The sequence below is a fragment of the Archocentrus centrarchus genome, chromosome 20 (assembly GCF_007364275.1).
Source record: "Archocentrus centrarchus isolate MPI-CPG fArcCen1 chromosome 20, fArcCen1, whole genome shotgun sequence".
Taxonomy (NCBI): domain Eukaryota; kingdom Metazoa; phylum Chordata; class Actinopteri; order Cichliformes; family Cichlidae; genus Archocentrus; species Archocentrus centrarchus.
The window spans coordinates 8,068,360-8,085,243 of NC_044365.1; the positions used below are offsets into that span (position 1 = coordinate 8,068,360).

General features: G+C 38.8%; 1 protein-coding gene across 1 annotated transcript in view; it reads left to right on the forward strand.

Moving 5' to 3' along the window:
* hecw1a (HECT, C2 and WW domain containing E3 ubiquitin protein ligase 1a) overlaps nt 1–16,884 on the forward strand; it is a 79,727-nt gene that overhangs the window by 15,553 nt on the left and 47,290 nt on the right. Inside the window, exons 5-6 of the mRNA XM_030756604.1 lie at nt 6,439–6,514; nt 7,866–8,035. Coding sequence (XP_030612464.1) covers nt 6,439–6,514; nt 7,866–8,035 — 246 coding nt within the window. The remainder of the gene's footprint in view (nt 1–6,438; nt 6,515–7,865; nt 8,036–16,884) is intronic.

Below are 16,884 nucleotides of genomic sequence, written 5' to 3' on the forward strand. Positions count from 1 at the left end.
CTCCTTATGCCTGCTGCCATGACTTTTCCTATCTGGTTGGTGCAGGACCCGGCTTGAGAAAGCCAGCATGGTGGTCCCAGAGCTAACAAGCAGTCAGGTCTTTCTATTGAAGAATACCTGAAGACCTGGATCTTGCCTGGGACAGATAGAAATCAGTGGGTGATGTGCATTGTATATACAGTCCATGATTTGAACCCCTTCAAGCTACCGTACCAGTTGGGGTCAGTAATTATTGGGTTGTTATTGAAAGCAAAAAGCAAAAAGTTAATGATAGTCAGTACTGTAGTCCCAAAGCCTGAGAAATGGCTTTGGAACCCTTTCCACACTGACAGATGTCACTGACTTTCTTTCTCATCTGTTCTTCAGTTTCTTTAGATGATTACATGATGTCTTCATTACATGATGTCTTCTTAAGATCTCTTAGCTTCATTTTGTCACACTGGTTCTATTTAAGTGATTTCTTGATTCAACAGGTCTGGCAGAAATTAGGGCTGGGTATGGCTAGTGAAACTGAACTCAGTTTTCCAAAAAGAAAAAATGTGGTAAATAGCAGTTCATTTGTGATTTAATATATGGTCATTCCATCTGACGATGATTGTGCAGTGAAAAGTATTTGCCCCATTTAATATTTCTCACACTCAATTGTTTAAGATCATCAAAAACAATGTCTGAGAAACAATGTTCTTGACATCTATCAGTGTGGAAAGGCATAAAGCCATTTCTAAGACTTTAGGACTCCAGTGAATCACAGTGAGAGCCATTATAAACAAATGGAGAAAACTTGGAACAGTGGTGAACCTTCCCAGGAATGACCGGACTAAAATTACTCCAAGCGCACATCAACGACTCATCCAAGAGGTCACAAAGGAGCCCATGACAACATCTAAAGAACTGCATGACTTTCTTTTAGAGCAGAGTTCAGCTCTTTGATGGAAGTCATTTACTTAAATGTATCCCATGTATGAAAGCCAATGTCAGAACAACTTCCTGGTTATTTTTTACTGAAGAGCCTAAAGCACCAGTCCCATAAATGCAGCCAAATGATGACCATTAGATGACGGCATTTCCCAACCACCCCCACCAGACCTACTCTCAACACTGAACTGACATAACCTACTTTACATTACCCTCCCTCACTGTGCTCATCCACACTAACTGAGTTAGATCACTCAGCCTTTCTGTCTTAAAAGGCACTGGGGTGTATTAAAATATCTTAACACACCCTCACACACAGGCTGAAGCCTCAGTATATCTGACCTGCAATCAGATGTGGATCCGCTTTGTAAATGTAAGCTGTCTCTTTCAGTGTCACCATGGCTGGGGAGAGGAGTGCTTTTATTCTATAAAATCTCTCTCCTCTTACATCATTTAAGATTCTTGCAACACTTGAAGGATGCTCATGAATTGTACATTCTCTTCCTTTCTTACACATTTTTTAAGTGCCTGAGTATTTGGTGTTTCTCTGCTTTTGGCAGTGGGTGGTAGATGGTATAAAGTGTGCTGCAGATGGATGAGTTTGTCGTTTTGTTTTTCTGTGAGATTAGAACCACTGCAGAGACCCGTGGTGTCACTTCTCCCCATAACTGTACTCAGTGAGGCAGATTAGCATCTCATTAAAATGAATTGGTCTAAACATCTGTCATTTCCTTTATCCCTTTATCTTGTTGTTTTCACTGCTGGTTTAGTTTTTGTTGTTTTGTTTCCAGCCAGTTGCATAAGCATAGAGAGTGATGCAGAAATTTGTGCAACATTTTGGAAGGTTCTGACAGCCTCATATCTTCTTTTTTGAAAGTGTAACTGTGCATAAAAATCACACTAAAGCTTTATTTTGTACACTTTCACTTTATTTTCAAAAAATTAAAATCTTCACGAGGCCTCTACTGTCTAAAGTTTTTACTATAACCGTTAAAGCATACTTCATACTGTCAATATATTTATGCCATTGCCACCTGCCTACTTCTTTCTTTTGTGTCCATAAAAATGAAAAGAAAAAATTTGTTTGTTTCTGTGGTCGCGTAATTATTTGATCAAATTTTATTTACTTAAAATTTAATTTAATTTATTTTTTTTATTAATTTTGGCATTCCTCAAATTTTTTGCTTGCGCCAGTAGCATGTTTCCATCTGACAGCATTTTAGTCCATGAGAAGGTATCCTAAATCAAGTATAGTGTTATAGATCAGGCTGCAGTCCCAGTGGATCAGCTTATACTGAATGCCAGCCCACAACAGCCGATGTCAGCTTTTACATGTCCTACTGACTGTCTCATATAGGGCATTCTACTTAAGCTGCTTTAGCTTGTTCACAGTTGCTCACCATCTGCAACCTGCTTTGCAGACCGCCTCCACCTCCGCGCCTCCTTTGGAATAGGAATAGTTAGGGATAGCTGTCCAGATTCATTAATGTTGTGTTCTGGGCTCTGACTGATAGTGTTCTATTGTGTGTTTTTCTATCCAGATATGCTTTTACTGCTTTGGCAGTGTGTAGGATTGTAATGCTGAAAAATGAAGCTTTTGCCAACCAGATGCTTTCCAGATGGTATTGCATGGTAGATCAAAATATGACAGTACCTTTCTACATTCATTATTCCATCAGTTTTGACAAGATCCCCAACACCACTGGCTGTAATGTAGACCCAAACTATGACTGAGCTTCCATTTGTTTTACAGATGGCTGCAGACACTGTACTTCTTTCCTGATCTATTGACAATGATTTGAATGAGAAATTTGAAATTTGGATTCATGACTTCATAAAACTTTGTGTAATTGGCAGGGTTATAATAGTTTTGGATTTTACATTATAGTTTAGTTTTAGTTAGTTTTTACTTTTTTTTCTTTAATTCAGTTAGTTTTAATTAGTTTTCAGAGTGGTTTTGCTCGTTTTTATTAGTTTTTATTTTTGGTTTCATGCTTAGTTTTAGTTAGTTTCAGTTAGTTTCAGTATTAGTTTTAGTATTTTCATACCTAATCAGGTGCAAGATTCAAGGCGCAAAAGTGACTATTGTGTAATGAAAACTTGACAAAAGATACAGTTTAAAGAAATATATTCAACAACCAACTGTTCACAAGACATGCTAAATGTGTGTAATATTAAGGACACACATGAACATCAACAGGGAGAAACAAAGAAAAACACAAACTCCCAAACTCAATAAATTCTACAATAAACTCCACAATAAAGTTCAGCATCAGTGCAGTAGATTAACAACAGCTACATGTGGTGACAAAAACAAACTCTTTGAAGGAGTCAAAGCTCAAATCCAGCTGCATCCTGATGTTCTCACCACCTGAAGCTGCTTCTGTTTTGGAGCTAGCTTGGTTAGATGCTGCTAATTAAACCTGCAGGGTCTTTGCGGCCTCTGTACACAACCTACGGAACTTGCCGACCTCATGTCCACATTTATGCTTGTGTAGCTGGATTGTGAGTGTTAATTACCTTGTGGTCGTGTGCAGGTGTTTGTACTCAAAGAGCCTCCATACGGGACTCTGCTGCTTTCTCGGCAGACCGCAGCTATTACTTTGCGGACCAGCGCGGTGAGCGCACGCACATGCGCACTCACACACACAGTTGTCCTGTGGCGCTCCCAGCTTAAACTCGGAGAGCGGAAAAAATGATTTCATATCAATCCACAAGGCTTAAAAAAAAAAAAAAAAACAAGTAAATGAAAGTCAGCTTATCGATAATTTCAGTTAGTTTTAGTTAGTTTTGTAAACTCGCAATTCAGTTTTAATTAGTTATCGTTTTTTCCTTTTAATTATAGTTTTTATTTATTTCAGTTAACGACAATGTTTTTTCAATTTCAGTTTTCGTTATTTCGTTCGTTTTCGTTAACTATAATAACCCTGGTAATTGGGCGTACCCCATCCTTTTCTCCCCATTTCTCTTCCTTACAAATGCCTTCTTAACAGAGGCTTCGGTGGACAACAGATCAACTATGGGCCAGATGCAAATTTGAGGTCCTATGCCAGGTCTTTGCTGGAGTTTTTCCTGTTTCTTAAGGGCATGATTTTCAGATACTGTTAATCTCTGGTAGATAGTTTTTAGACCCGCCACTTCTTTTTTAACCTCTTTTTAAGGGCACACTGTACATTATGACAAGTTTTTGACTAATATCTCTTTAGGAATTCCCTTGTTGGTCTAAAATTACTATTTTATGCCTGTGAAACTGTACTATCTTGGGCATTTTTCATAGATTCACATAAAGAAATTAAAACAAATTGCTGGTAACAGGTTGGTGATAAGAAAGTGCCTAAAGATAGAGTATTTGCCCCTTCCCCTTCCCTTCCCCTTCCCCATTTCTTTTTCTTTTTCCTTTTTTTTTAAAAAAAAAAAGGTCATCAAACAAATTCTAATATTAGACAAAGATAATGAGAGTAAATAGAAAATGCAGTTTGAAAATGACCTACACCTATGTGGCCCTATGTGGAGTAATTGCCTCCATTTTTTAAATTGTGAATTAAATGTGATTAACCACATTTTTTTGAAAAGCTGAGTTCAATTTCACAGCCACACCCTGGCCTGATTACTGCCAGACTTGCTGAATCAAAGAATTTCTTAAATTTAACCTGTCTGACAAAGTGAAGTAGGCCAAAATATCTCAAAAGCAACCCATCATGCTACGATCTAAAGAAACAGCTGAGAAGTCACTGACATCTGTCAAGGGTTACAAAGCCCTTTCCAAGTCTTTGGGACTCCAGAGAACCACGGTGAGAACCATTATCCACAAATGGCAAAAACTTGGAACAGTGGTGAACCTTCCCAGAGTGGCCAGCCTACCAAAATTACTCCAAGGGCACACTGACAACTCATCCAAAACAACCTGGAGCAACATCTAAAGAAATTCAGGCCTCACTTGCCTCAGTTAAGGTCAGAGTTCATGATTTTCCATGGAAGAGTTCCAAGATGAAAACCACTGCTGACCAAAAAGAACACTTGACTTTTTTGGAAGGTTTGAGTCCTGTTCTGTCTGGCAGAAAACTAAAGAACATCACACCAACAGTCAAGCATGGTGGTGTAATGTGATGGTGTGGGGCTGTTTTGCTACTTCTGGTCCTGGATGACTTGCCGTAATTAATGGAACTATGAATTCTGCTTTGCACCAGAAAAGCCTGAAGGAGAATGTCCAGCCATTAGTTCATTCCCTGAAGCTGAAAAACAAACCAAACAAACAAACCAGCAAAAACAAACAAAAAATAAAAATGGATGAAGGATTTGGAATGGCCTGGTCAAAGTCCAGACTTAAATCTGAGTGAGATGATTTGCCATGACCTTACAGACTGTCCGTGCTTATATATATATATATATATATATATATATATATATATATATATATATATATATATATATATAAAAGTGCTGATCTGAAACATGTAAGCATGACAAATATGGAGAAAAATAAGAACTGAGGAAAGGGACGAATACTTTTTTACAGCACTGTACAATATAAAATTGGTTCTTTGCTAAGTTGTCTGTTATGTGTAGACACAACACTGGTTCGCCCCATGAGTTAGCTGCCTATTTTATGCTCGAATGATTCATAGGTCAGTGTTAACAAACCAAAAGAAAAAAAAATGATCAGGCACAAGGACTCGACTGAAAATGAGTGAAAAAGCAGCCTCTGAAAGAAACACTGAGAGAACTTTAGAAAGCCACTGGGGCACATTACAAGAAAGTCTTCTCCTTGGAAGCAAAATATAAGAAATGAGAGGTGGCTCAAGACCTTTGCTCACTATGGTAGCTCAGGACTAAGGTTGGCACCACTGTCTACAGCCTCAAAGATCTCCTAACTCAGCTATAGATTCAAAGTCTTGTTGTAAGCTAATTTTGTATGAAGTGCTTGGGACATTCAGATATGTCATGAAATATATAACATGAGAACTGAGTTCATTTCATGTTTTCTTAACCAAATTGGTTGATGCTCTAAAGGTAGTAAATCCCTTAACTTAAGCTTTTTGACTTTAATAATTTTAGTAGGTAACCTTATGGGTATCCTTGCCATCATTTCCGTTTCCCCATGGGTTTAGTATATAAGGAATGTCAAACATTGCTGTTGTGTGTTAAAGCAAATGCAACACAGGAATGCTAATACTCCCCTCCATTTATTTTTCTTTCCTCCTTCTTCCTGGCTTAAGATCAATGTCAGGATTATGAGGACAGAGTATTGATCACAGGACGCTGTCAGCCACACTGAAAATGGAGCTTTAACAGACAGATGAAGCTGGCCTCAACATACATGTATTATTTAGTTTCTGTAGCTTTACTTTTTATTTGCTTTCTGTTTCTTTGCTGCAGTGGCCCACTTCCCTCATCATTAAAGTTTAATAATCCAGGAGTGAAAGGAGAATGCAGGTGTAGAAGAACTGCATGGATTGGGGGAGTTATCGTGTTCTTTTTGTTATTGAACAGCTATTAATGCCTTATATCTGTGTGTGTGTTCAGGTACTGAAGCCAGTGGTCAGTCCTGAAGTCAACCATGGACTGGGCAACAGAAGACTTATTAACTTTTCCCTGTCAGGTAGGCTGCCAGCACCAGTCTTGTCATTTCCCTCCTGTCACTGCATTGCTTTTCTCTGTGTGTTCACACACTCTGTCCTCATTTGATGCTTCTGTCGTTTTTATGGGCACTTTTCCAATTTGTCAAGAATCACTTAAATCACTCAGCCAATAAATCACTGCTCCTCCTCGAGTATTGGTCAGATTTTAGTAAAATGTGATGAATTTGTCCTGGATATGACTGTTGCCAAGCCTGACTGATATTCTGACACCTTGCTTGTGACACCTCAGGTCACATGTTTCTTTAATTATCCTTGAGGATCTTGCATTTGATTCACAGAATCAGCTTTCAGGCCCCTCTTTTGTGGAACCAGCTCCCAATTTGGATTAAGGGGACAGACACCCTCTCTATTTTTAAGATTAAGCTTAAAAATGTTCCTTTTTGATAAAGCTTACAGTTAGGGCTGAATCAGGTGACCCTGAAGCCTCCCTTTGTTATGCTGCAATAGGCCTAGGCTGCTGGGAGGTTCCCATGATGCACTGAGTGTTTCTTTTCATTCACTTTTTTTTAATGTTTATACCCCACTGTGCATTTAATCACTAGTTATTATTAATCTCTGGCTCTCTTCCACAGTGTGGTTTTTGTCCTGTCTCTCTCCCCTCAGCCCAACCGGACACAGCAGATGACCCCCCTCCCTGAGCCTGGTTCTGTTGGAGGTTTCTTCCTGTTAAAAGGGAGTTTTTCCTTCCCACTGTCACCAAGTGCTGCTCATAGGGAGTCGTTTTGACGGTTAGATTTTCTCTGGAATTATTGTAGGGTCTTTACCTTACAACATAACACACCTTGATGCGACTGTTTGTTGTGATTTGGCGCTATATAAATTAAATTGAACTGAATTAAACTGAATTTGTGCAGGCCATATACGAGGGTAAGCAGGTGTTCTCAATTTGTGCTGATTTTGGATTCTAAACAACCTGTTTATGCTCTTTCATGAATCTAATCTGAGCACACTATTGTGTTCTTAGGAAGAAGTTTAAGACATTTTTCTAAATGAAGCCCATGGCTTTAAAAAAAGTGAGGAGAAGTAAAAAACACTTTCAAAGCTGTGAGCCTTTCCAGGAGCACAGAGGGCTCAGAAACTGCAAACGATCTCTTTATTCAGAGTAGTTTGTGTATCTTCGGTTTTGTCTGGACTGGTGGGGATGTTTCTAAATGTATTGCTTCTAAAAATACTGAGTCTTAACAAACTGCATTAAAATGGTTTTTAAGTGAGTCAAATGGGATCTCATCTGAAACATGTGAATCACAGAAGAACAGAGACCAGACATGCATGTCTTCCTGATTTCACAAAACCCTCTGTTTCCATCTTCAGACCTCCAGGCAATGGGACTGAAAAAGGGAATGTTCTTCAATCCAGACCCGTACCTGAAGCTCTCCATTCAGCCTGGAAAGCACAGCATCTTCCCGTCGCTGCCACACCATGGCCAGGAGAAACGTTCTGGAGTGGTCTGCAACACTGTCAACCCCAAGTGGAGCACAGAGGTGAGCTGTCTCAATTCCTTACCTATGCATGTGTTGAAATATTACAGGTATCTTTAGACACATAAAGTGTTCACATTACATTATCACTATTCATCCCTGTCCTCAGGCATGCCTGCAAAATGCAAGCTTCTGAGAAAAAAATGCCTCAGATGAATAAAACTTAAAGTCAGCTAATGTTTTTGAGTATGTTTGACTTAGAACAAAGTAACCCAGGAAATGTATATGCATTCTTTAATCTGTACACTACTACCACCATCTCCGGCTTTAAAAGCAGCATTAAAACAAGATACATCTACATAATTTTTTGGAGTGTTTCAAAGATGGGAACAGTATTCATTTTGGAACCTACAGTATGTCAGTTTAGCCACAGTTTAATCTTTTGATTGTCAATCATGTCTTCAAAGGTTTAGTTCAGAGATATTTCTGGCATTCACAGGCTGCAGCTGTCTCCATGCTCAATGTTATTCTCATCTAACTCAAGGTTAGCATAAAGGCATTGTTTCCTATTTACACCAGATTGTGGTGGTTCGTGCACATAGTTTTTGTGCTCGTAATACAACAGTGACACAACAAACTGACTCCTCAGAGAATATTATTAATGGATTTCTGGCTGTTGTGTACAACCTCAGAGGTATATTACAGGTATGACAGAGCCTCTGTTTCAAGTGATAATTTAACATTTGTTTAAAATGTTGATCAAATGATCACAAGGAGACACAAAGTGGCACAAAAACAGATACAAAAAGACAAAAATTACTGGCAAAATTAATAAAAAAGTCATACAAACCAGTTGCAAAAAGAGGCAAACATACAAGGGGATTAAAAATGACGAGAAAAAGCAGAAGCAAGTGGAAAAAAAAAAAAAACCTTAAATGTCTACAACAAAATGCAGAATGGTAGCAAATATGCAAAAAAAAAAAAAGACCAGAAAGAGATGTGAAAAGAACAGATGGATGGATCCAAACTAAAAATAGATTTAAAATGAACACAGATAGATGCAAATAAGATGCAAAATGCCTGCAGGAAGACACAAAATCATTAGCAGTAGATGCCAAAGACAATGAAATCAGTACAAAGAGATTGAAAACCAGTCTAAGCAGACTCCAATCCACTGCAGTCAGAGACAGAATGACCACAAAGGTTTTCACTACATTTTAGTCTTTGGGTCACACTCTTAATCTTTCTGAGATAATCATGTTTTAGCTTAGACTTTTTCTAGGTCCAAATATATATTAAGTTGATATACTACTGTAATCAAATAACTGAATGCTGCCTTCTTTTGATTTCATTTTCAATGACATTTTTTAAAGTTAATTTAGCCTTAAAATGTGTTACTTTAGGCTGAATTTTGATGAGTGGTAAATAATATTATACTGAGCACAACTTAAGTTGGACAAATACATTTTTCCCTTAATTAAATTAACATGAGTCATGTGTGTCAAAAGCATAATAGATGAATGTTGCCACTATCACATCATCCAGTGGATACTGACTCCACATTTTTAAGCTTCAGCATAAGAGTTTCAGCCACTGCCACTGTGTTAGTGACCATATTTGAGTGAAAGGGTGAAGTACTGTTATGGGGTAACAAGCTGCATTTATAAACTGGAGCAAAACACAGACACACATACCTGCTAATTAGTTCTAAGTAACAGACTAATAAAATACTGAGCAGATTTCACTGACAAAAACTGAAGCACAATTTTCTTGGATGGTGTATCACACAAAAAGCCACAATATTATTAATGCCTTATGGCTCTGTGGTGTAGTGGTTAACACATCTGCTTCACACACAGAAGATCCCCAGTTTGAGACTGGGAGGAGATACAAACCCAGCATCATGGGGGTCACAAGCTAGTGTACACCTAGTGCCTGTCTCGAGCCTGGCATCAGTAGATTCAATGAACTATTTGTAGATAGAAACTATCTACAGAGGCTAAAACCTTATGTTGTGGCAGGATGTAAATGTGTTTTGTATGCTATGAAGTCAGAGACTTTAACGTGGGAGTCCATGGAGATTGACTTGATTTCTTGGAGCAGCTTCGAGTGGCTTAAGTAGAGGAACTAAAACACTGGCTTCATGCTTCTTTTATTTTCTTCACTGTTGTTCTTTGGTGGCTCCATAACGTACAGTGTGGGGAATATTTAGAAACATTTTGTAAAAACTCCCTCTATGTATATAAAATTAAAAGGTATTTTTGAAGGAAAAATCCCCCCAAAAAAAATCAAATAAAAAAATCACAAGTTTCTAATATGAACCCAGCACAACGGACTGTACAGCACTGAAAAGAAATGACTGGGTAGTTCTTTGGTTTCAGGAGCAGAGTAAGAGGATCGATGTAATCCATGAAAATCATGTTTGCTTTATAAAAAACAAAATCAGCTAAATGATTTTCTCATCCAGTACTTTTTCCTGGAAAACTGCCTTAGTCTAGAATCAGCTGTGGACAAAGCAGATGCAAGAAAACACAACATAAAAAATAAAAAAAATACTTAAATGTGATGTTAGTGTTCAATAACAGTTTATTGCCTCACGCATCCAAAATATATTGTTTCCTGTTGCAAGAGAAAAAAGATCACTATAGTCTGCAGTACACATTCTGATAACCACTGAGACATTTACCAGACAGCCCCTCCTAGAGTGTATTATCCTCCAAGATCAATGCCATATATAACAATTTTACTGAACGTGATCTGGATGTGCAACCAAATCACCGGCCTCTCCACCATTTTTTTTAAATGAAATTCAGCCTGGTAGTTCAGTAGTACTCTCGCAGACAGACAGACAGCAGTGATAATATATCTTTTGGCTTATGCCTGAAGAAAGAAGTTGACCTGTGCAGTGTATGAACCCTCTTCTGTATTGGTAATATATACAGAGAATGTTTTAAACTCAGTGAGAAGGATCTTTTACATGCTAGACTCAAGTAACCCTAAATTTTCGTTGTTTGGCATTGAATTCACTACCCAACACAGTTCAGACAAAGACGAAGCTTCAACTTGATGGCACTAATCCCACAGATGGTGGCTTCGCACCATTGACTCCTCAGCCAAGCACATTTACCAAATGTCTGAACTCGCGGTTCCTCTTGTTCTGAGCAGGATTACTATTCCAACAACACATCATCAGTAGGGTAAAACTCACCTGTCTCACAATAGTATCTAACCAGTCACAAATGTGTTTACCATTTAAGGGACGTGTCAGTGTCCACTGTCTCATATAGAGATATCAAAGGGTCAGAGGTCCCTTAAATATGCCTTTTGAGGTCACTTTAAATGCAACTGTAAGGGAAGTTAAACCATGGTTTTAACAATCTCAGTGAGTATATAATGGCTGATTTCTTAGTTTTTTGCTCATTTATCACAGTTCATCAAACATTTTTTTCAAATCACAATTTCATTTCTTAGAGGAAACCCTTTGGTTGCATGTCCATACTGCTAAACTGATTACCACGCTATAGAGCTTGACGGATTTATTGGCCGGCCGATATTATTGGCTGATATTAGCTATTTGTCAATCTATCGATATTATAACAACATAGAAATTAAAAATTAAAAAGTATATTAGAGACTTTGCCTTTGACCACCAGAGGGCAATCTCCTATGTTAGCAACATGTATTTGGTGCACCACAAACATAACGAGCTGAAGAGTCAAGCAGAGAGTAAATGAGTAAATAAATAACTACACATAACAAATGTTAGGGAAACTAAAAATATCAGCTGATATATTGGAATATTGAATTTATAAATCACCAAATGTCCTGTATCGGTCAGATTCTACCATGCACTAGCAAGGCCTGGCATTTTCCTGGTAGGTTTGGGAGGTTTAGTTGCTATCTGACAGTGTAGAAAGCCTTCCTCCTAGACCCCATTCCTCAAAGTCTTATCATTAGTATCACTAGTATCTTAAATATGATAAGTTTATCTTTATTAATGGGCTGCGAAACACAGACCTTTAAGGCGGCAGTAATTAAACCAATACTTAAGAAGCCATCACTTGGCCCAGCTATCTTAGCTAATTATAGGCCAATCTCCAACCTTCCTTTTATCGCAGAAATCCTTGAAAGAGTAGCTGTAAAACAGCTAACTGATCATCTGCAGAGGAACAGTTTATTTGAAGAGTTTCAGTCAGGTTTCAGAATTCATCACAGTACAGAAACAGCATTAGTGAAGGTTACAAATAATCTTATGGCCTCTGACAGTGGACTCATCCCAGTGCTTGTCCTGCTAGACCTCAGTGCAGCTTTGATACTGTTGACCATAATATTTTACTACAGAGATTAGAGCTTGCTAAAGGTACTGCGCTGCAGTGGTTGGAATCATATCTTCCCACACTATGGAGTTCCACAGGGTTCTATGTTTGGACCAGTTCTATTTATATTATACATGCTTCTCTTAGGCAGTTATATTATAAGGCATTGCATATATTTTCATTACTGAAGTGCTTGTACTTGACCCTAAAAATCTTAGGAACATGGTGTCTAACCAGATACTTACTCTGGATGCCATTGGCCTCCAGTAACACAGTGAGGAATCTTGGAGTTATTTTTGGCCTGCATATGTCCTTCAATGGCTGTATTAAACAAATATATAGGATTGCTTTCTTGCATTTGCATATTAGAAACATCCTGTCTCAGAGTGATGCTGAAAAACTAGTTCATGCATTTATTACTTTTAGGCTGGATTATTGTAATTCATTATTATCAGGATTTCCTAAAAGCTCCCTGAAAATCCTTCAGCTGATCCAAAATGCTGCAGCTAGAGTACTGACAGGGACTAGAAAGAGAGCAGATTTCTCCCACACTGGCTTCTCTTCATTGGCTCCCTGTTAAATCCAGAATCTAATTTAAAATCCTTTTTCTTACATACAAGGTCTTGACCCATCTTATCTTAAAGACCCCATGATACTGTATCACCCCAATAGAGCACTTTGCTGTCAGACTGCTGGCTTACTTGTGGGTCCTGAGATACTTAAGAGTAGAATGGGAGGCAGAGCCTTCAGCTTTCAGCTCTTTGTGGAACTAGCTCCCAGTTTGGATTCAGGAGGCAGACCTCTCTCTACTTCTAAGATTAGGCTTAAAACTTTCTTTTTTGATAAGGCTTAGTTAGGGCTGGATCATGTGACCATCCCATAGTTACGCTGCTATAGGCGTAGGCTGCTGGGGGCTTCCCACGATTCCCACAAGTGTTTCTTCTTCATTCACCTGTTTTCACTCTCTCTCTTTCTTGTTTCTTCATCACTCTGCATTTAATCAATATTAATCTCTGGCTCTCTTCCACAGTGTGTGTGTTTTGACCTGTCTCCCTCCCCTCACCCCCAACCGATTGTGGCAAATTACTTTTTTTGCCAAGTGTTTACTCATGGACGGGTCCTCTGATTGTTGGGGTTTTCTCTGTTTTATTGCAGGTTATTTACCTATTCTATTTTATTTTATTTTATTCTATTCTATTTTAGTAAATTTGTTTTTTACTCATCCTTTTCATTTTTCTCTATACTGAGCTGCTGTAATGCGCAGATTTCCCCGTTGTGGGGTCATTAAAGTTTTATCTTATCTTATCTTATCTTATCTTATCTTATCTTACCTTACCTTAAAATATAAAGCACCTTGAGGTGACTGTGTGTAGTGATTTAGCATTATATAAATAAAATTGAATTGAATTGAATTAAATTAAATTGCATTGAAAGTTGTGTGCATTGTAAATGGCTGGTTCCCTTTGCATTATTTAATTCAATTCAATTTTTATTTATATAGCGCCAAATCACAACAAACAGTCACCTCAAGTAATGGTTTGTAAAGACCCTACAATACAGATAAATCATCTTAAATTCAGATCAGTGACTGCTCCTTGAAGCTAACGGTGGCTTTGGGCACCATCCACAGAGCTGCACCAGTCCAACACACTGTAGTCCATTACTGTAAACTTTACTTCATTTACTGCTAACTACCCCTTTGAGTTGCACTTACCATCCAGTGTAACCTTTGAATAACATGGAATTATTATCATTCACTTTGTGGTCAAAGCTCTGTCTCAGTATAAAACAACCAGATAATTTCATCAGCAAATGGAGTACAGATCCATTGTCTGATTAAAAAGTGATGTCATGCTGCAGCACATGTAAAATTACCTCACTTGATATTATTATGTATTAGACAGTGTATCAGATGTCATTCAGCATTGTTCTTGCCCCCTTGAAACCCTGTGGCCTGTTGTGTACCTAAACTTCTACTTGATCTGGAATAGAACAGAAATGTTCCATAACAATGCTGGAAGTGACTCTGTGATTTGTGCACAAGCTGGACTTATTGCTGTGCATGTCTCAGGATGCCTTGTGGTGCAATCTCTCCCATTTATTAGGCTCCTCGGGAGACTCCATACAGTGATTTAATGCAGTCTCCCTCTTGACAGCATCCACTCAGCCCTGAGTCACTTTCCTTTTTCCAAACTGATCCCATTTTGAGTGAGCTGCTCAGCTTGCTTGGCAGTGATGCACTGTCAGCCTCTAATGGGATGGCTTTCCACATCATGCTGGCTCATGCAGCAGACGATCCATACTGCAGTCCAGAACTGCTCTGAGAGCCAGTATTTATATGTATAAGTAGAGAAAAAAACCTCAAAGCAAAATGTTTAAAATTGCTTCCTTTCTGTTGAAGCGGTCGTCATGCTTTCTGTAAAGATGTGCTGCGCTGTGATGCACATATAACTGTGCTTTAAAATCAAAGACTACTTAAATCAGTTTAGAAGCAGAGTATTAAACAATTAAACAATTAAATGTTACACTAATGGTCAACATTTTTACCAAGTGGACAGAGGTTGAGCTGAAGTTAACAGTTTTAATGAGTAATGTCCATGTGTTTGAATCAAAAAACACAACATGTACAGTGGTGTGAAGTAAACAGACACATGTAAGCAAATGAAACATAAGCCAGTAACACACAGGAACTTTCAGACTATGGCTATCTGTTCACACTAAATCACAGCTGCCACAAATAATGCTTTTGAGCAAGTGCGTTGATAAGTGCTGTAATTTGGTTGGCATATAGGTGCAACAAATTGTGGATGAAGGTGGTATGAAGGAGCAGCAGACGGGGGGTGGGGGGGGGGGGGGGGGGTGTCAGGATGAAGAACAGGAACAGGCACGAGTTACAAGGAGCATATCAAACCATTAAACACACTACAAAGGAAGAGCTTTGCTGAGGGCTGTAACAGTCACTGACAAATTAGCACAATGATACTGGAGAACCTGCCATTGCTCATAGTTACCACTGGACAGACTCCCTACAGAATAGAAATTATCCAACAGCCAACCTGCATGACGAACTGCTCTTGTCTTGTCATGAGGTCCAGGCTTGTTACCTCATGGCAGCAGGACAGGAGGGGATGCTGGAAGCAGTGTGTGAGGAAGTACAACTATACCGTTACACACATTTGAATTACTACCTACCCTGCTGTCTCTTGTCTCCAGGACAGGAGCCCAGTTCATCACTCACAATAAAGTGACAATGTACGATGCACGATTCTAATCAGTTAACAAAAAGCTGAGATGAAGGAGATTAATCCAGCTGCTGGCTATTTACCAAAGCCTTCCCCGTTCACTGTTTCATAAGCACTCTTATTTTGAGCACTGGGCACAGCCCAGTGAAATTGATCTGTGTGACCTTGTAAGGATCAATGGCCTCATGTGGAGAAGCGTGCAATTTGATACATTGTGTCATTTGGTGGTACAGCTGCTACTGTTGTGTGGATATGTGGTGCTGAAATCGAGGCCCATTTTCTGCCTTTTTGTGTGTGCCAGAGAAAACATTTCATGTCTATGAGCTCCAAGTGAGAGCTGATCTTATTGTGTTCACTTTCTAATAACGCACAAGGCAGCTGTGATCTCAGCTTGAACTTTAAACATATAAATGTGAAAAATGTTGACAGACAAGAAGGTTTGAATTATGGAAAATGTAGAATAAAGTATTTGTCGGAGTTTAACCAATTCTTATTTACATGTAAATTACTCATAGCTGCTTTGATTTTGACTTTATGGTAGTACTCCAGTATATTGGTGTTGTTTCCCTTTGGGCCTGGTCTCTAACTAGCTATTTCTACAGTGATAATACATGTAATTATTCACATGATACCCACATCAGCACACCACCACCCCCCTCCTATCCTGTGCAGTCCCATTGGCATCATATCCTCCTTTCTGAACTCATAAACACACACCTTTGTTGTGTATGGGCCTTCTCTAGTAAATTATTCACTTGTGCTCCTTTTCGTTCTACTCATTTATCATTCACAGTTTTCCAAGGCCCACCCTTTCTTTTCATTTTCCCACTACTTCACTTCATCCCATGCAAACAGATTCACCTTTTACATTTCTCTGCTCTCCGTTCTTCATTTAAGTTCTGTTTCCTTCCATCAAATGAAAAATCAGAGGACATACAAGAACACACACTCACTCAGTGGGAAATAGAGAAACAGCAGCTAATGATCAGCACATCAGTCACTGTCTGAGCCACACACACACACACACACACACACACACACACACACACACACACACACACACACACACACACACACACACACACACACACACACACACACACAGTAATCCAATCAGGTTTCATTTCATCATGTCCAGCTGAACATGTAGGATGAAGCAGGTTCAAATCAGTTGCTTCCAGTCCCATAAACACACATGGATATACAGAGACTTGGTTAAATATTAAGAGAAAAAACCTGAAGTCCGCTGCTGGGAGAGAAGGAAGGGGGAGAGTAAATGTATATGGATGGATGCTTAAAAGAATGCAGCAGCAAGCTAAAACTACTTTTCTTGGCCCCGTGGCTCAGGAAGTCT